Source organism: Teleopsis dalmanni, chromosome 2, assembly GCF_002237135.1.
Source record: "Teleopsis dalmanni isolate 2A chromosome 2, ASM223713v2, whole genome shotgun sequence".
Taxonomy (NCBI): domain Eukaryota; kingdom Metazoa; phylum Arthropoda; class Insecta; order Diptera; family Diopsidae; genus Teleopsis; species Teleopsis dalmanni.
In genome coordinates, this window is record NC_051847.1 from 198,379,291 (window position 1) to 198,401,323 (window position 22,033).

The following is a 22,033-nucleotide window of genomic DNA, read 5'->3' on the forward strand; positions in this document are numbered from 1 at the left end:
ATGTTTTATACAACTTATAGCAATTAAACACCCTGTATAATATAATCAATATCACTCAATTACCTCAAAAATATCTAATAAATGACTGATAACAGTAACATTAGTATCTCAGGTGGTAATGTTATTTAGTTACTGTTTGAAATTCGTACCGGATAGGTCTTGTAGTCGCGTGATTGTGAAATTCTAAGAAACCATAATTTAATAGAATATATGCATATATTATATGTGATAAGAAAAAATTTTGATTTATTATTAATATGAATGTTGAAAGATTAATATGCATAAATTAAATAATTTTATAGCAATTATACCTTTATTATTTCTTGGTTATGATAAATTTATCTCTTGTGATGAATATGAAATTCGTGATTTATATAGCAATTGGTCTTTAAAAAATCAAAGCAGTTGTAAGTGAAAAATACGTAATAACAGAAGTTCGCCATATGAAAGTGAAATTTATAATCTTGTCCCATATTTCGAATAAAATCAATATTATCACAGTAGTCAATTAGTCATAAATTTTTTTTTTGATAAAAATACTGCGACTAATTATAGCACTAAAAATTATTGTCGATAACCGATTTAAGGAATTCCTTCCTGTCAGTTTTTAACTATTATATTGTTATTTTATTTTACCGTAGATATTTATGATATGTAATTGTGTTTATTTAGCTTAAGTGTATAAATTATTAAAATATATAAATATTGAGAAAGTGTTTACAAAAATTCTTTCCGTTTCGCTTCTTGTCTGGTAATGATAAGACTTGATCACGGCGCATTGATCGATAGCAATTGACTTAAATTTAGTTGTTACTGATAAGATATTAAAAGCAATCAAAGATATCAGTATTTATTTTTATTATTTAGTGTATAATACAATACTTTCATTGAGAGTCAGTAAATCTCATATTAATTGTCAATGGGAAATTTAATTACATGGTTTGGTTTTTGGAGTATATAGTTATCTATAAGTTGCTATCATTAGATGACGTAGTTAATGGCACATAATGAATATATAAAATTTTTTGTTTTTATTTTGGTATATAACAAATAATAATTATATTGAACAAGGTTTGTTTATTAATTTGAAATAAAAAGCATGTTAAATTAAATAGGAACATTTTTGTTTTCAAAAATGGACATGGGGAATATATAATCATATAATTAAGAGGTGATAATAATTCAGCTCAATGATTTTTACAAATTGATACAGGATTGATGAAATAACTATACAGGTATTAAATACGATTTCCACTCTGCTATATGTGTATCAATACTTATATAGTTTGTTTTTCGAATTATTGAATCTCTCCTATTAAAAAAATGTGGGTTTACATATCCACAACATTCGTTTCAAAGAAATATCTCTTAGTTAATAAACGACTAAAAAAATATAAATTTATAAAAACATTGGCAACTAAGGATAATATATATGTCTAGAATATTACTTTTATACTATTTTAACTGGCAAAAAAATTAAACTTTAAATGAAAAAAAAATTTTGTAATGGATTATAACAAGTATGCATGAGTAATGTAAATTATTTAGATTAACTGTTCTATATATATTATATTTAGATTATTTTCCATGAAGCTTTCATTCATATACATACTTCTCCAACAAGCTTTGTCTACTTCGGTTCCTCCTAAAAAAATTGTTTTCTTTCGAGCACCATAAACTCTTAATTTATTTGATTATATATTTTACATATATTACATATCACATATATATGATATAGCAATATTCATTTAAAAGATATGTAAATGAGTTACTGAATAAATAACAAGAAAACTAATACCTTAATGTTGACATAGCAATTCATTTGATAACTTGGACTTTACTTATATAAATGTAAATTATTTCTATTTTTGTCAAGAAAGAGATACAGCTAATAATATTCTTCTCATGAACCGTGCCTATAATACATAACTTTCCATTGAAAAAAATAACTATAATATATTATATGTGATTTTCTTTATTTTTAATTAAAAGATATATTGTTGTGTATTAGACTTTTTGGATAGTTTTACTTACAGTACTTCAATTTTGGTTAATCACTAAAAAATTTAATATACGCCATTAAATTATGTAAGTCTCTAGCCATTCTCTTGATCTCAAGCATTGTGGGAGAAGCCATAGTGTCAGTAAACTTTGTCAAATCTTTCGTATTTATTATACTTGAAATAAATTGTCTCTCTTTCAAATTTAAAACAGCCAATTCCAAGCTAATATCCATGCCCAGTTTTTTTTCTTCGATCAATTGTCTACAACGTGTTTGGAACTCTCTCATCTTTTTCTCATGTTGTTTTATAAGACGGCAAAGATATTTAATGGCACTAACAACCCACTCAACTGTAATAAAAATAATATAAGTATTTATTATTATAACAACAATATTACGTTATTGTAATAACAATAACAATTACAACTACAGCAACAGAGAATAGGATGTACTTGAGTTATTTTTATTATAGTATTTTCGATAATAATTATATATGATTAAAAGATAACAACCTGGTACTTCCTTATCAGTTCCTGGATTAAGCAGCTTTTCATTATTAATGTTTTTAGCCATGACTTCGTTTAGTGATTCTGGAGAGCTTGAAAGAACTTTGTTAAATTTTGTTGAACTATTTGATATGATTAATCATTATTTTATAGTTATTAAAATAATGACCTAAACCATGTTATAAGAGATTTATTTTTTACTACTGTTAATGTCTATAACAAATTTTTATAATACATTTCAAAAAAAAATGGTATTTTTAAATTTCTTAATTTTGAAAAATCCAATGGTTACTAAGAAATATAAAAATTCAAATACTGCAGTGACAGTTTTTAATTTAAGAAATACTTAATTAGAGTACAATTGGCGTACCCAAGGAAAGAGAGTAGGAAGTGTATATTCCAAAAGAAATGTTGGGGTTTTTTGTAATGCAATACTTATTATACATTCAAAGGGATAGGGAGGGCTATCTATGTTATGCTTCCCTCCTTCACCGGATTCATTCGTCTTAGATATTGTACTCTAGAGTGTGTTTATAAAAACAAACATTTTCCAACCAAATGGAAAACATGTTTCTTTTATGCAAAAAACGATATGAAACTAATCAAGAATGTCGATATTCAATATTAATCATCCATCTAGCTATTTGGGTGCTTGACAAAATGTTCTCTGTGCATTATTTAAATATGATATCCTTTAATATTATGGACCTACATTTCCTTAAGGCTGAAACTAAATATAATCTATTTACAGTTCAGGCAATGGCTTCAAATAAAAATGCTTAGTGTCTTAGTTTCTTATATCGCCTCTTTTCAACATTGCTTTTAGTAGTTTGTTATATCTAAATCTGTTTACATATTAAAACAATATTTAAAATAAATTTTAGGGCTAATATAAGAATAGATATAGATATAAGAATTTACGTAGTTAAATGGCCAGCTAACATCACTTCCGTCTGGGTTCTCGGACATAGAAACATCGAACAGAATGAAAAATCAGACAGCTTGGCGCACCTTGGTGTTTCGCTAGATGTATCCTGAGGGGTACCAGATTATGTTCGTCTGGATATTGTTAAAAATGGTACTTACCTCTACTTTCTTCATTTTGCCAATAATAAATAAGTAAATAGGAGAGACTTGGTTCATATATAACGGCTCGGCTAACATGGTTGTCATATAACAATACCAGATCGGTGTATTCCGTAAGGCTTACTGCTGTAGAGAAGCTTCGTGTTCTTTTAAATACCCACTGTAAAAGTTGTGAAAAGTTACAGGAAAAGAAAACTATACAGCATTTTCTTTGTGAACGATCAGCGTTGGCCTCCAGGAGAAACAGATTTTTAGGGAAATACATTTTTGACAGTTAGTCTGTCAGAATGTTCATCGGTAAGGACGAAAAATCTGTTAAATTACCTAAATTGAACGGAATCAATTTATTGACTGTTTTTTTTATATCTTAAGGCTTCGTGTGAGAAAAGTGGAAAATCGTCTGCCACTATATTAAACCAATCAAATATATAGAAAATAATAAAATATGTTTTGTGTTATTGCTGTGACAAATTCTTTATTACTGAGAAAAGTATAATTTTATTGCTGTTACAGGTTTCAAGTTTCTGTTAAAACGTTTATAAAGATAGTTATTTAAATTTCTATAATTTATTTGAAACGCTTTAGTCCCTTAAACGTATGTTTTATTCCTTTAACCCTTGGAGAATTAGTATAACTAGTAAATGCTTTAAATTGATAATAGATGAAAAAAAGAGATGTTCTTTTATTCCCAAGGCTCCTCTTTCACAACACATATCAATACCTTGTTTTTCTTTCTCTTTAAATATTCGACGAAGTATTTCGAACTCCTTTATCTTTTCATCAGATTTTTGTTTGAGAAGATTACAAAGGATACGCATCGCATTATTGAACTCATCCACTTAAAAAATAGTAATAAGTTTAAAAAATTTTAGTAAAAATAGTAACTTTAATATATATGGATGTATAATAGTTTATGTAGGGTATAATTCTAATAATGAAGGTAATGGTTTATATTTCAATTATTATTATTAAAACGAACCTGAATCCACTTCTTTACATGAAGATTGTCTCCTGTTCCTGCACTCAATTTTAGACCGTTTAGAAGTGTTGTTACTAAAAATTATTTTTTATTAGAGATAGTAGATATTTTTATAAATTGTTATTGTTATTTATGTTTTTGTTTATATATAAATTATGCTGTTTCATTAATTTTGATATAAATATTTATATAAGGTGTTAGATTTAAGGAATTTAATATTATTTTTTTTGATTTTATTTTTTGACATGAAACGGACTACAGGGCCACCGGACTTACCGGATTATATTAGAACATTTATTTAAGAATCTGACGCTTTCGTTTGTCTTTACTTTGCGTAATTTTGATTCCGAAATACAGTCAGTGGATGAAGTTCGGTTTTCCATAGTTTATTTTATAGTTGATACAGTTATATCATTATTATGTATTTTACGGAACAATTTATGAAGTCATGTTAAGCCAAAATTTTGTACGAAAATGCTCTAAATTTTTTTTTTGATTAAAGTAATAGTAAAAAGTTGTTTCTTTTCTGTTTATTGACACTTTATTGACACTGTATACTACGTTAAAATTTTCAAAAAAAAATACGCCATATTACTTCTATCTTCAAATTCCATTAGGACTATGTTATATAGAGTGTCATGGGCTCGTCATGAGCAAATTTTTTGTTGTTTTCAATGTAAATGGTCAAATTCAGAGTAAGAAAAAAAACAATATGTCAATTAAAATTTGGTTATGAGAGCCGGGGCTATCCGTGCCACCTTACTTAGACAAAGCAGTGTTATTCAGTAATAAATGTCGACATTTGTGTCTTTTAGAAGCAAATTATTATAATTTCTCTGACATTCTATATAACATGTATTTTCGTCAAAGCCCAAAAGAGGCCATTTTGATGAGCCCATGACACTCCATATAACATGGTTCTTAGAAGTTCAAGAGATCCGTAATGCACGCTAGTTGATAAAGACAGTAGTATATAAATTGGATTCGTCCACCATTGATAATAAGATTAATTCATCTTTGATATTAATTGAATAACAATTGTATATACAGTACGTTTTGTATTCCAGCAAAACGTTTTGAAATAACTGCTTAAAAAGATACAATTTATTGTATAAATCATAATATATAATATCTTAATATATATCTTTCAAACTTTATATGTAGTCTAAAGGGTCTCTACTTTTAGCTACAGAAATCGTAGTGGGAAGATTACCAGTTGGAGTTTATACAGCTTTAAAAAGCCAATATGGTGATGTCTTGGACTCAAAAAACGATGTCGACTTACGTTGGATTGCCAAAGAAAATTGGACTTTCACAAATAAATTCTCATGTATGAAGTATTAAATATAATTTTTTCTTATAACAAATAAAAACATATATAAAAATAAAATATTACTTTTAGTAAACAAGTCAGAATATCAAAGTGTGCGCTGTGTAAACTTAACTTTACATGGCGTTGATACCGTGGCTAATATTCGTCTTAATGGCAAAGTCATCGGCACCACAAACAATATGTTCGTGCGTTATTCCTTTAATGTTATTCCCTATCTGCAAGAGGAAAATACATTAGAGATACAGTTTTTATCGCCATTATGGGCTGCAAATCATAGCGCAGCAGCCTTGGAGGCAAATAATATCAACACGCCACCAAAGTGTCCAAATGAACGTGAGAAAAGTGAATGTCATCGGAATATGCTCCGTAAGATGCAGGCTAGTTTTGGTAGTGGATGGAATCCTGCAGTACCCTCAGTAGGAATATGGTAGAATATTTGGACATTTAGACTTATTATTAAAAAAATAATATTAAAGATTTTTTTTGTAATATTAGGAAGCCAGTACATTTGGAAGCTTTTGATGTGGCTATAATGCGTGATGTAGATATTGCAATTAATCGAAATGATACACATTGGATAATGGATATACGCGTTTTTCTCAGTACTGGTGTTAAAGAAAATTTTTATGGAGAATTAATGTTGTATGCGCCGTAAGTTGATATTAATAATAGTTATGAATATTTCAAAAATAAATAAAAATATTAATTTATTGTAGAGAATTACTGGATCAACCATTAAATACAAGTCGACAAGATTTGAACTATGTTTCACCTATTTTGGAACTTGAAGTACCGATTCCAAAGGTTTAACAATAGAAGCATATTTTATAATTTGATTGAATTCGTTTTAATATTCATTTTTCTAGGAGAAAGTAGAACTTTGGTGGCCAAATGGTTATGGAGCGCAAAAACTGTATCCATTACTTTTTTCAATGAACTGTTGGATAGCCGACGCTAGACCAAAAAGACTTGCTAAGACTATATCGAAAAAGGTTTTGCATGTTGGTTTCCGAACTATTGAATTGGTCGAAAATTTAGATGGTATTATGCTATAAATTCAATACATAGTTACATACAGTAGCGTAACTAGGATTTTGTCAAAGAGAAGGGACTTATGCTAGAAAATCTAAGGAGAATATATACCCTATTCGCTTTTCCCCTGGTTGCGCCACTGTTTTTATGTATTGGATTTAAAATTATTGTAAATGCATATAATATTTATATTTTTACATATTTAATTTTTTTAGTCTGGGGACGTACTTTTTACTTCAAAGTTAATGGTCATCCTATTTTTATGAAAGGTGCTAATTATATGCCTGTGCATATTTTACCGGAGTTATCAGCGGATGAGCGAAGAAGTAATATCCATATACAAATAAAGTACATAACTACTTACAAATATATTGTATTTTAGTGAGATATGTATTGAAAGCAGCTAAGCAGTCTCACATGAATATGATACGTGTATGGGCTGGTGGATTATATGAGTCTGACACTTTTTATAATACAGCAGACGAGTTCGGTTTGCTTGTATGGCAAGATATGACTTTTAGTGATGCTACATATCCTGTAACAGATGAATTTGTGGAGTAGTTAAAATATTTAAATTTACTTTATAATTAATGAAAATTAAATTTTATACTAGATCTGTGCGAGTCGAAGCAGTACAAAATGCTAAACGTATCTCTTATCATCCAAGTTTAGCAATTATAGTCACAAATAATGAGATTGAGTGGTATTTAACAAGAAATCGTACAGATTTTGGTTATGATGCTGAACGTCTTGATGATGAATATAAGAAACTCTTTCTTGGCACCATTAAACATGAGCTAAATGTTATAACCCGTCAGAAATTTAGTCCACGTCCTGGTCCTATGATGTCAACACCATCAATAGGTGTTGAAGAAGTTAAAAAGGATATACCAGCAGATCCGCAAACAATAAATTATGGAGATGGTATTTTTATTAGTAATTTTTTGCAAAAAACAAAATGTTATTATAATATTTATAGTGCATTTCTTCGAGGATGAGAAAGATGGCTGTAATCCTGATATATATCCACGAGCACGGTTCGTAAGTGAATATGGCTGGCAAAGTTTACCAGTAATGTCTTCTTGGAATCGTACACTCGGTACAGGTGATACAGTTGTGGGTCTGATGAAACATCGCCAACATGATCCAAAGTATTTTGGACCTATGATGCAGTTAATAGCAAGACATTTACCATTCAAACCAAGTGAGTGGGAAAATGATGTTGAGAACTTCGTATATTTCAGTCAAGTGGCCCAAGCAATGGCTGTTAAAACTGCAACTGAACTTTTTCGAAGTCAACGAGCACATAATCATACTATGGGTGCCATATATTGGCAATTGAATGATGTATGGGTAGCACCAACATGGTCTAGTATAGATTACTATGGCAATTTCAAGGTAATAATTATGTTAATATTCCATAAAAATAAAGAAAACTCAAAATTACGTTATACTTTAGATACTTTATTATTGGTCCAAAAATTTTTTGAAACCATATGCAATTTTTGCGCTATATGATTCCAAGAACAAAGGGCTGAATATAACTCTGGTGCGTGATGAAGTGACAGAACAAAGAGATGCTAGGGTTTACGATGTTACCATGAACACATTTTTATGGTCAAAGTTATATTTACAAAAAAATATTACGTGGCAATTTATATTGGTAAACTAGTTTAATTCATTTAAGTAAAGCATTTATGGAGTTTATATAAAATTATTTTGTTTTATTGTAGGAATCAAATTCAATATCCCAAAATATAAAACAAATCGATGATATAATTAAAGAGCCATACAATGTGAATAATTGCTTTTTAGAATTTGTTTTAAGTGAACCAGAAACTGGTAATATATTAGCTAGCACTTGGTTCTTCCCTAGCACAGTATCTAAAGCAATTGGTTTAGTTGATCCTGAAATAAAAGTACTGTACTATATATATCTAAAAATAATATATTAAAAGTTATCAATATTACTTTGCTATCTAGGCTACACTCTCGTCTGCTACTTGCACGTCCTCAAAAACCAGTTATAGTTTGACTATACTTGTTAATTATCCTGCTCTATTTGTTTATATTGAATTGCAACATCATCGCATTGTCAACTACACTTTATCAGATAATGGATTTGTACAAGTTGTTCCGGCCAAAATGGTTCATATAGAATATCAGGAGACGGAATGCATTACTATAACAATGGCGAATATAAAGATTTTGACTATGAATCAGTTTATGTCTGGTACCACTAGCACAAGTGGTAGTGCAACAACTTCTACTACAACTACTACAGCCATGCCAAGTGATACAACTGTGACAACTGCAAGCCCAATTACGTCTTCAGTTGATATTGACGTCGATTTAATTAGTTAATAAAATTACCCAAAACTATGTCTATGAATAGATATAATATATTGAAAATGGTGTGAAAAGTATTATTAAATATATGTATTTTTTTTTTAAGAATTACAAAATAGTTGAAAATATTTTATCTGACGTCGTCCTGAGAGTTTCGGTTTATGTTTCCTAAAAATTAGGGCACTCACTAATTACTAAAATTGTATTAATGTTGAGGATTAAAGCAATATTTATATAGCAGTAGAGTTGGTTCAGAGATTCTATTTTTTACTACTGGAAAAAGTAGTTATATGATGAGTAAAATTGATGCTATATATATGTTATATATATATATATGTTATATATATATATATATGCTATATATCTATATATATGCTATATATATATATATATATTTCACTACAACTATATTTTTTTTTTTTGGTGGCTATTATCATATAAACGATTTAATATCTTATTTATTGTGTTTGCCTATTCATTAATTAAATTAGAAATATCTTCACTTTTCGACTCAATTAATCAAATTTCGATTTCGACGAATTTCGACAAATTTGGTGCCATGATAACAAAAATGATATTTAATACGCAAATCAGCTGTTTTTAATTAAAGTAAGAAATTTTCAATTCAAATTTAAATAAATTTTGTGCAGTTCGAAACCTCAAATCGTTGTCATAAATATTCTAACTTTATTTGATTTTGTATGTGAGAACAGATAGTCGTAAAACTTAAATAGCTTTTTACTAGAACTTTAATACAAGCACCTATGGGAACAGACTCATACACACAAATTAATTTTATTCGTTTCATGTTTGTACGATGTTTTGTCTGTGTGAACACCACCTTTCGTTTAAATCAGTAAATACGTTTTGTGTGTTGGTGTGAACAGTTCTTTTCATTTAAAAACAGTTAATATGTTTCATATGGCGGTGTGAACACCGCTTTTCGTTGAAAATCAACAAATACGTTTCATGTGTTGGTGTGAACAGTACTTTATTATAATTTAATGTAGAAGAAGTGTTTCATACAATGTGCGATTACTTTTTTCATTGAGAAAAATCAAAACAGTTTTAAAAAATATAAACATAAACTATTTTTACTCGTTATAAAGAAGTTTGTAGATTTAGTGTATTAGAACCCGCAAACAATAAATAAAAAAAAATTAAATAAATTCCCTCTGAAAAAAATTCATTCTGTGCCCATTGTTACTTTCTGAATGAAAGAAAGTTAAGACTCTCTCTGTTTCTTATCAAAACGAAATATTATCCGGAGATTTGTATATACAATACTTCTTCATAATAACCGCAAATTGCAAGCAAATTACAAATAAACAGAGCAAACATGAAAGAGCGTACGAAGCAAAAATAAAGCATAAACAATTTATCAATAAACAAAAAAAAAAATATATTAGTTATAAACTAGCAAAAAATTTACTCGCATTTAAATTTCTCTTAAACGTGGATTTTTATCTGAGTTCGCTAGAATTTTATTCGTTGGTGTCGAATAGTTTAGTCGCTGCAGTGCGTTTAGCCGGTAAAGTTTAGTTGGTGTCGTCGCTGGAAGAATTTTAGTAGTACATTTTTTTTCTTTTATTTTTGATAATTTTTGTACTAAACAATAGAAAATTTAAAGAAGTGTAATGGCTATGAAAGTAATTCATTCTTAAAAAAAAAAGTGATAAGTGATCAAAATGGAGTTTTCTATGAAGTTACATGCCATCCACTGGTGCTACTTCGGTGGTTTAATTTTCTTATTTTTACAAATACAAATTGCAAGCAACGAACATGTATACACCAGGGAACTTTCTTCAGGCTGGAATTTAACTAATCAAAATGGATGTAAGTTTCAAAAAAAGAAATATATTTTTTTTAATATTATTAAGTTATTTATATTCCATAATTTCGTATAATTGGAAAATCAATTATAAGTAACGATAAAATTACTATTTTTAAACAACTTGTCAAATAAAATATTTTCATATAATTAATATTGTGTAAATTGCTTTTAGCTCTCCACTTGAATTAATTCAAATAGTTTCAAAATAAATAATATATAATTATTTTTTTATTAGAACAAATATATAGGTGCGGAATATATGACAAAAAATATCACTACTGATCAAATACAATTATAATTAATTTTTTTTAGAAATATATGAATACAGTATATTATAGTATAATATAATTATAATATAATTCAGTCATTATGATTGATATCAAGAGACAAAGTATTGTATATAGTTTATAAAGTTATATTAAATTATATTTAGATTAGGACACTGTATTTGAGGGATTTTGTACATTATAGTATAATATAATTATAATATAATTTAATAATTATAATTTAACTCCATATTAAGAGGCAAAGTATTGTTTATAGTGTATAAGTTAGTATAACATAATTATAATATAATGTAATCATTATAAATTAACTTCACATCAAGAGAAAAAGTATTGCATATAGTGTATAAAGTTATATAAAATTATATTAGAATTAGATTAGAACATTGTATTTGAGGGATTTTGTATATTTTAGTATAATATAGTATAATATAAATTTAACAGAATGTAATCAATACAAATTAATTCCATATCAAGAAACAAAGTATTGTATATAGTGTACAAAGATATATTAAATCATATTTAGATTAGAACATTGTATTTGAGAGATTTTGTTTTGACTGATAAAACGTTAATTTATATTAAAATATTTATGAATTTATTATTTTCATATATATGTCATTATCCCATTAGTAATATTCATTTTTAAAATACTTATAAAAAGTTATTTTTTTTTTATTAATATTTTATAATTTACATAAATAATATATATTATATAGTAATTTGTACCATAAAAATATTTTGTTTAATTTCTTGATGATTCACTAATTTAAATATGTATTGTATTAAATATTTTTAAACTAGAGAATTCTTTATGCATTATTAGAGTTTATTCAAGAATTTAATAAATAAAATTTTCATTACGTATCAATTGATATAAAACTTGATAAATTTTCCTTTTTAAAAAATATCAGAATTTAATTAAAAATTTAATCAATAAAGTTTTCAGTTTTCATTTTATATAATAGTAGTATTTTAAAAAAAATTCAAAAAAAAAATGTTCAGTAATATAATCTATTTAATATATAAATCGAAATAATTTTTTTTTTATATAATAGCATTATTTAAAGATAAATTCAATAAATCGAATAAATTTTTTTATTTATTTTTCTTAATTAAAAACACTTATAGTACATTCCAAATTGTTTAAATCTTAAGTGATAATAAGATAAGTGATAATTAGATAAGTGATAATAGAAATAATTTATTTACAAATGCAACAAAAAAAAATATCTTTAGAATTTCTGAGAAACGCATTATTTTTGATGATAAAAAATAAATTAATTATTTTTATTATTAGTTTTTATTATATAGATTTTTAAACTTGGTTTAACTACATATTTTTCGCTTTAATTGAAATTTATATCACATAAACATAAAGATATAATATATAAACAAGGAATGATTTTTCATATAAACTCTTATTTTCTTCAAGGAATTTTTTCACTATAGTGCATGTGTCCAACATCAATAACTTTTTGAGTTAGCTATAGTGTATATAGTAACATATAATGTACCGCATCTAACAAGGTTCATTATTAAGCTTTGCAGGACCTTTATGAAGTCCTACATTATTATATTATTTTTAGTCAATTAAAAATAGATTAGATTAGATATTAATATTAATCTATTAATAATAGAAAATATTAGTTAGATATTAATCTACCAATAATAAATTAGATTAGACAGATAATAGATAATCTATTAATAATAGCTAATGGCTTAGATTATCAAGCTTCGATATCTAGTTGTTAATCTCATCATTGGCAAAAGGGTAACTCTCCTAATCCGGTACATTAGTTGGAGTACTGTCGTCATATATTATACTTTAGAAATTACTAAGTAATATAGCAAACTATAAAAATTCGAAATGAAATATATTCTAATTTGCTTAGTGTAGTTCAAGATTAGCTGAATACAAAAAAATAGTCTCAAACCATTTAACTGACCACGATAAGTGATATTTTATGTTTTTTTTTTTGGCAAACTCAACTAAAAGAACAAATGTTTATCTTTATGTCAACATTTCGGTTTATAAAAATATATATTTATATACGTTTAATTTTATTCAATGGAACGTAATTAACTTTCAATTATAAAAATTACCATGCGTTTGATTATTTGGTATTTTTTTATCAATTGTTATTGGCATTAACCTTTAAGTTTTATTAATTTTTATTACTTTTAATTATTTTTTCAACTAAAGTCAAGACGTCAAACTAAACCTAAATAATATCAAGTAATAGTAAGTGTTGTAGTTATAAAATAAAGAAAGAGGGATTTAGATAGGATTTGACAGATTAGTATTTAAAATAAAAAATAATTTCAGCACAAAAAAAAAAAATTAAACAGTTGCCATTTATTCTTTATAACAAAATTAATTGATTGATTGATTTTCGATTAAATATATACATATGTGAATATGCTTATCTTATTCTAGATAAACAAAACGAAATTAAGATTTAGTAATAAATTTAAAATACAGTACAATCTCTAATACAATATTTGACTAGCTCTACAGTGAACGGTTCATTTGTATTTTATGCATTATTCCTAACTTTATTATTATTATTATTTCCATACTCCATTAGAAGCTTAAGGAGTCTCTACTGTTTTCTATTTTGTGCTATTGCTCTCCACTCGTTAAACGATTTTGCCCGTGTTCTGCTGAACTGTCCTTCTCCAGGTCATTGCTAGTCTGCTTTTGCGCCTACCTTTATAATAGAGTTTAATTTAAAATTTTTTTAAGTAAATATTAATAATATAATGAAATAAGACACTTTCAACAGAAAATAATTTGGTTTTCACATGAAATAAGTCAATGTATAGTAATTGTTCATTTATTTTGATTAATGTGTATTTATTGTAATAAATATGTATTTATTACAATATTACAATAAATTGTATTTATTGTGATAAATTATATGCACTATATTGAATCATATTTCTTACAATAATTCAGATTTATTACAATATATTAGATATATTACAATAAACTACATATATAACAATATAACATTTATCATAATAAATCACATTTTATACAAAATATTAGATTTATTATAATAAACTCTATACATAATAACAAATTCCATCTATTGCAATAAATTATAATTTTTACAATAAATTAGGTTCATTAGATATATTCCAATAAACTATATATATAACAAATAATAATATTTATTACAATAAAATACATTTACTACGAAAAATTAAATAAGTTAAATATAAGACAATAAACTACATATATAACAATAATTTACAATTTTTATGAAAATTAGATCTATTATAATAAACTCTATATATAATAATATTATTACAACTATTACAAAAAATTACATTTTGTACAAAAAATTAGATTTATTATAATAAACTCTATATATAATAACAAATTCCATCTATTGCAATAAATTATATTTTTTACAATAAATAAGGTTTATTACATATATTACAATAAACTATATATATAACAATAAATAATATTTATTACAATAAAATACATTTACTACAAGAGATTTATTGTAATAAGTTAAATATATTACAATGAACCATATATAAAAATAATTTACAATTTTTATGAAAATTAGATTTATTTTATTTATATATAACAATACATAATATTTTTTACAATAAAACTCGTTTATTACAAAAGATTTGATTAGGTTTATTGCAATATTTTAAATATATTACAATGAATTGCATATATAATAATATATTATATTTATTACAATAAATAACATTTATTACAATAAATTATATATATAACAATAAATTACATTTATTACAAAATATAACATTTATTAAAATAAATTGCATTATTACAACAAATTACATTTATTACAATATATATTATTGTTAAGGGATATATTACAGTATATAACATTTATTATAATAAATTATCTTTAATACAATATATTACATTTATTGTAATTAATTACATATAATAAAATAAATCACATCTATTATAATAAATTCCATTTATCACAATAATTGCATTTATTACAATTTAATACATTGATTACAATATGTTATATATATTATAAGAAATAAAATTTAATACAGTAAATTGTATGGTATTTATTACAATAAAATACCTTTATTATAATATATTAAATTTATTATGATCAATTGTATTTATATCAAAATTTTTATTCTTGTGTTATTCGAGTTATCAAAATAAAAACTTCGAATCATCACAGCAATTCTAACAGCGAACTGTAAACTAAAACATCATCTTACAAGACTGGGTATACTTACGGATACAAACTATAGATTCTGCGAAGAGAATGAGGAGTCGGCCACACATATGCTGTTAGAATGCTCTGCGCTAATGCACATACGAAATAGGCTCCTGGGAATGTATATTCTCATGGAAGAGGCAACAAAACTCTGTAAAGTAGCTTCTATACTACTTTTTATTGAAGCAACAGGGATTAGAGACCTACTCTAAACCCGGAAGCGGGCATAATCGACCCGACGGTCGTAGTGCCACATCCTCTAACAATAATAATATTCGAGTTATGACGAATTAGAAGTTTTGATAAATGGGAGTTTTAAAAAATTGTTAGGAATGTAATTTGTTACGGCTCATCGATCACTTTCGAATACTGTAGTTTTAACAGTTGTCGATCATATATTGTAAATCAACAAAAAAAAAAAAATAAATTAAATTTTATCTCATTTAAATATCAAAATTTTATGAACTTCAAATGACGTTCAATTTTTCAGCGAGTGAACACTTTATTGCTCTTACATACAGCGGTTAAACGATTTCTAAGTTTACTACGAAGTATTTTATGTATATTTAAATTATCGCATCTACGACAATATATAAACATTAATATTAAATTATTAATTATTGGGACTTTCGCTACTTTTATACTTGTATATTCATATTTTAATAGCAGAGTGCCACTTGTATTTTTCTACAATTAAAATAAATTAGATTCCTTCACTTTCATTATAGCGCAGCTAGACGAAGAGATTGTGAGACAAATATACAATTTAAATTTTAAATTAAGTAAATTTTAAATATGTTACTATTATATGATATTAGTAGTCACGTGTATAGCATAAGTATTTAATATTTAAAAAAATTGTGATTGAACATATGTATTTAAAAAAACAATTATTATTTTTTAACTAAAAATTTAAAAATATTTAATATTTTTTAGTTTTAAATAATTTATTTATTTCTGGTACACCTGGATTTTATTTGAGTCCATTTTGTGAAAAATTTATTCAGGTCTGTTAATGTCTTTAAATTATGAAAACAGTTTTTATTATAATAACTTTAATTCTTTAATAGTTCATTAGTCGTCACAGTCTCTGTCGTCTTAAATGCAACCGGGCGACGGATACTCGATATAACTGCTTTCAGTATTACCAAATATCCATCATTCATGGTTTTATTGGAAATATTTCCTAAACTCAATAATTCAAAAATTTTTTTTGGCTTGAGATATCGACAGCTTTCAGAAGAAACAGGTTTTGTAATGAAGTATATTTCTCACAGTTTGTCACTCTGTTCATCGGTAAGGAAGAAAGATCTATCCTAAATAACTTAACATAAATTCATCTAACATAAGTTCAAAGGAATGGATTAAGTTACTATAATTTTTTATTTTTTAAAGTTTCTTATGAGAAATATCGTAGTAAAACAGTAATTAAAAATCCTGAGTATTAGAATGACCTGCCACTGCAACTATTCCACCTATCATATATCCCAATTTGGGAACTTTTTACTAAGAAGTTATATTAATGTTAATCTATTTCAATATTTTTAATATGTTCTGTTTTTGTATTTTTGAATTAATTTATATAATTAAATCTAATGTTCTTTTCTATTTTATTTAAAGCTGTTACAAAAACCAAAGTAAAAATTCCCACCGGTATCTATAGTGCTCTATATGGAGAGGATGTATTGAAGTCCTATAATGATGTGAATCTTCGTTGGGTAGCATATGACAATTGGACGTATAAAAACACATTTGCTTGTGAGTTATGAAAAAAAAGTCAATTAGTAGTTTTATCTAATATCATAGAAAGGCATTATAACACATGGAGATCTATTGTGGTTTAAATTAAACTTAAAGAGAATTTATTCAAATTTTCTATTATTTATTTTATTTCTATTAATTGTCTATTGTGATTAAAATAGTTTGAAAAATTAAATTCTTGTTGAAATTTTAGTTAACTGGACTGAAATGGAAAGTGTACGTTTTGTGAACTTGACTTTCCATGGTATAGACACAATTGCAGAAATACGCTTGAATCACTTCTACATTGGACGTACTGATAATATGTTCGTACGTTATTCATATGACGTCACACGCTATTTAGTTGAGGAAAATTTTTTGGAAATTGAATTCAAATCGCCAGTGTTTGCAGCTGCTGCTAAAGCGAATGCACTGAAGGATCATAATATAACAGTGCCACCGGAATGTCCAAATCAGCGTTACCATGGCGAATGCAATATGAATATGCTTCGTAAAATGCAAGCGAGTTTCGCCTGGGATTGGGGTCTAGCTGCACCTTCGATGGGCATATGGTAAGTGTCATATCTATTGAATTGCCATATATATTGTATACTAACTAACTAACCTCAATGCAACAAAAGGAAAAGTGTTACTTTGGAACATTATGAGGTAGCACTAATACGTGACATTGACGTAGCAATTAGTAAAAATGATACACATTGGAATATGCATGTACGCGTCTTTATTGATGCCGCGGGTAGAAGAGACTTTTATGCGGAGCTGACCTGCTATGCAGTGTAAGTTTATATTGTTTTATGTAAACAGAGAAAAAAATAAATTTTTTTTTTAAATTTTGCTATAGAGAATTACTTGAGAATCCGATCATTATCGATGATTATAAAACAAAACCAATTAGCTATCAAAATGCTGTAATTGCATTTGAACAAGCCATACCAATTGTGAGTAATTATGTGGAAATGAGTTCAAGATCAAGCATTTTCATTATCTATAACATAAATAATGGTTTCAGAATAGCGTTACAATCTGGTGGCCAAATGGTTATGGCGTGCATAAATTATACCCACTGTACTTCACATTGAATTCTTGGTTGAATAAAAGTGAGTTTAGCTTACGTTCGAAGTCGATATCACAGAAAACAGTGAGAGTTGGTTTTCGAACAATAGAATTGATTGAAGATATAGCGCCTGCAAGTAAGATTTTGTGCTTAGAATTTTGAACAATCTTAATTCTAGTGTATTATTTTTATAGATGATGGAAATACTTTCCTGTTTAAGGTTAATGGCATGGAAATGTTTATGAAAGGATCAAATTATATACCCTCACATATACTACCGGAACTTGCAGGAGATGAAGCGCGAAGTAAGGATTTGCTATATTAATCTTACAAAGATTATTTTATTTTCTTTTATTTTCTTGTTTTATTTTAAATTATTCTAATTAATTTTAATTCATTTTACATTATTCTATTTCATTTTAAATAATTTTATTTTATTTAATTTTTTTTATTCTTATTTATTTTTTTATTTTATTTTATATTATTTTACTTTGAGGTGTTATGTCTTGTTCATTTTATTTATTTATTTTTATTTTATCTAATATATTTTATTTTATTATATTTTATGATATTTTATCATATTTTATTTTTAATTTATTTTGATTTGTTTTATTTTACATTATTCTTATTTCTTTAAATTCATTTTTCATTATTCTATTTCATTTATATATTTTAATTCATTTTTTTTTTTGGTTTTTTTTTATTTTACTTATTTTATTTTATTTGACTAATTTTTATTATTGTTTGTTTTTTATATTTTATGGTAATTTATTTTATTTTATTTAATTTTATCTAACTTTTATTTTATTTTTTGTTTTATTTTATTTTATTTATTTATATTATAATTTATTTTATTTATTTTTAATATATTTTATTATATTTTATTTAATTTTATCACTTATCATATTCTAATTAATTTATTATACTTTATTTATTTTATTATATTTTCTTGTATTTCATTTTTATTTTATTTTATTTTACTTCATTTTATTTTATTTATTTTTATTATTTTGTTATTATTTTGTTTATTTTAATTATACTTTATTGCAATTTAATTTATTTTATTTCATTTTAATATATTTATTTTTATTTTATTTTATCGTTTATTTTTATTTTTATTTTTATTTTATTTTATTTTATTTTATTTTATTTTATTTTATTTTAAAATATTATAAATTTTATTTAATTTAATTTGAATTATATATTAAAACCTAATTATATATTATTTTGAAAGTTAAGCACCTCTTATTCTCTGCTAAGGAGGCTCACATGAATATGTTACGTGTTTGGGGTGGCGGCATTTATGAATCCGATTACTTTTATAATCTGGCAGATGAATATGGAATACTAATCTGGCAGGATATGATGTTTGCTTGTGCTATGTACCCTGTAACCAACGATTTCTTATCTTCTGTACGAACTGAAGTTATACAAAATGCTAAACGGATCGCTCATCATCCTAGCGTGGCGGTATTTGCCACAAATAATGAAAATGAAGTTGCTTTAGCACAAAATTGGTATCATACATGGCAGGAGAAGTCACGATTTGACACAGAATACCGTGAGCTCTACTTGGCTACAATTAATCATGAGCTGAAGATTGTAGAACATAGTACACGCATTTTGCCATTAATATCATCACCATCAAATGGTAAAATAAGTGCTAAGGATAATTATTTGTCAGATGATCCACAAGATACACATTATGGTGATAGTAAGTTGAAATATTTTGATGGAAATCTATATATGTTTATAATTTTTTTACAAATTTTTAGTACATTTTTATGATGTGTTAAAAGATGGTTGGGATCCAAATATATATCCACATCCACGTTTTGCATCTGAGTATGGTTTTCAAAGTTTACCACAAATGCAATCATGGAGTCGCATTTTGGGCAATAACGATAATATAATCGAATTAATTAGCCATCGACAACATCATCCATTGGCTATGATACCAATTACAACATTGATACGACGACATTTGCCATTACCGTTACCAGAAGAAGAGAATTATGCTGAGGGTTTGATATATTTAAGTCAAATTGCACAAGCAATGTCCACTAAAATTGAAACACAAGTCTATCGAAGTTTGAGAGATACTGAAGTGAGAACAATGGGTGCCCTATATTGGCAGCTGAATGATGTATGGGTAGCACCGTCTTGGTCAAGCATTGACTTCTATGGCAGTTATAAGGTTTTCTTCTTTTTTGATTTCAAAAAATTTTTATTAATATAATATTTTTTTCTGCTCAGCTGCTACATTATTGGGCTAGAGATTTTATGGATTCAATTACTATAATTGCGTTATACAATTCGTCTACAAAATCGGTTAATATTTTTTTAACTTGTGATGAACTTGAGGTTAATACAAAAGATCTTAAAGTTTTTCAAAATATATATCTATGGTCGGAGTTATATGTTAAAAACTCTATGAATTGGTCTGTTACTTTGGTTAGTAGCTTGGTTATTATTATTATTCTTATAAAAAAATTTCTTGCTTTCGTTTATATATAGAAACCAAATGGTGTTCATCATGATAAAGTAATTCCAGTTAGCACTATATTAACTGATAAATTTAATCAAAATAATTGCTTTGTGGAGTATACTTTGCAACGCGGTAGTGTAGTCCTATCTCGTGCATATTATTTCCCAAGCGCTATATCCAGTGCTGTAGGTGTGTCAGATCCTGAAATTGAGGTATGTAGAAACCTGTTAAAATATACGTAGTCAATAAAGTTTTTTAATTTCAATTATAGGTGGAGATTTCGAGTAAATATTGTCAAGGTTCTGTAAACAATGTTAAAATGAATAGTTATAGTCTCTCAGTAATTGTAAAGAAACCAGCAATTTTCGTTTATATTGAAATTGTACACAAAAATGTGGTAAAGTATAAACTCTCCAGAAATGGCTATATGCAAATGGCTCCTACACAAGTCGTTCAGCTGGAGTTTGAGTATTCCAAATGTGTGGACATAACACGAAACAATATAAAGATTTTAACTGTTAACCAGTTTATGATTTAAGATTACATATGTATATATATATTATTATGTTTTTGCCAAAGAACAAATTTTGTATTTAATTATTAATATTAAGTTTGTTAGTAATAGTTTTTATTTTGATATCGTATATATATTACATAACTTAAGTTTGTAAATTTTTTTTAAAATTTAATATTGTTCCTTTTGTTGTAAAATTTTAAAATAAATCACAAAGTTTTAAGTGGTATAGACTTTTTAAGAATAACGATACTAGGTTGACTATATTAGATGGACCCGCTTGTTTAACAAAAAAAAAAATACATTTTTTGCTATACAAGTTAAAAATCATTTGAATTAGTTTAAGGAGATTTAAGGAGTTAATATTACTAATTGGAGAATATATCCTGCAAGTGTCAGCCCTTAGCACAAATGACGTTATGTGCCCGGTTTTTATTATTATTTTGGCATTTTATATCGTATTTGCCAATATTAAGACCGCTAGGCTGATTATTTCTTGGCGGCTGTTGACCGTAAGATCGTTATTGGGTTCTTGATATAAATTCATACATATGTTAAATATAATGTAGGTAT

General features: G+C 26.1%; 4 protein-coding genes across 4 annotated transcripts; 2 read left to right on the top strand and 2 right to left on the bottom strand.

Moving 5' to 3' along the window:
* The first annotated feature begins 169 nt into the window (after window positions 1–169).
* Window positions 170–9,349, top strand: LOC119682414 (beta-mannosidase-like). The gene is made up of 13 exons (XM_038095850.1): window positions 170–407; window positions 5,760–5,903; window positions 5,976–6,333; window positions 6,402–6,557; window positions 6,623–6,710; window positions 6,773–6,947; window positions 7,154–7,264; window positions 7,321–7,495; window positions 7,552–7,862; window positions 7,918–8,336; window positions 8,398–8,601; window positions 8,672–8,857; window positions 8,922–9,349. The coding sequence occupies exons 1-13, from the start codon at window positions 278–280 to the stop codon at window positions 9,300–9,302; spliced, it is 2,838 nt and encodes a 945-aa protein (XP_037951778.1). The 5' UTR covers window positions 170–277; the 3' UTR covers window positions 9,303–9,349.
* LOC119682416 lies at window positions 1,960–2,685 on the bottom strand. Its single transcript, XM_038095852.1, has 2 exons — window positions 2,515–2,685; window positions 1,960–2,352 (listed from the first exon to the last, which is right to left on the bottom strand). Exons 1-2 carry the CDS (start codon window positions 2,573–2,575, stop codon window positions 2,051–2,053), a joined length of 363 nt encoding a protein of 120 aa, XP_037951780.1. The 5' UTR covers window positions 2,576–2,685; the 3' UTR covers window positions 1,960–2,050.
* Window positions 4,051–5,063, bottom strand: LOC119682415. The gene is made up of 3 exons (XM_038095851.1): window positions 4,850–5,063; window positions 4,574–4,647; window positions 4,051–4,432 (listed from the first exon to the last, which is right to left on the bottom strand). The coding sequence occupies exons 1-3, from the start codon at window positions 4,954–4,956 to the stop codon at window positions 4,197–4,199; spliced, it is 417 nt and encodes a 138-aa protein (XP_037951779.1). The 5' UTR covers window positions 4,957–5,063; the 3' UTR covers window positions 4,051–4,196.
* Window positions 9,350–10,814: 1,465 nt separating the features above from the next.
* LOC119684228 (beta-mannosidase-like) lies at window positions 10,815–21,519 on the top strand. Its single transcript, XM_038098231.1, has 12 exons — window positions 10,815–11,123; window positions 17,264–17,401; window positions 17,598–17,955; window positions 18,025–18,180; window positions 18,246–18,342; window positions 18,414–18,594; window positions 18,653–18,763; window positions 19,693–20,172; window positions 20,234–20,655; window positions 20,715–20,912; window positions 20,976–21,158; window positions 21,218–21,519. The coding sequence occupies exons 1-12, from the start codon at window positions 10,976–10,978 to the stop codon at window positions 21,482–21,484; spliced, it is 2,739 nt and encodes a 912-aa protein (XP_037954159.1). The 5' UTR covers window positions 10,815–10,975; the 3' UTR covers window positions 21,485–21,519.
* Window positions 21,520–22,033: the final 514 nt, after the last annotated feature.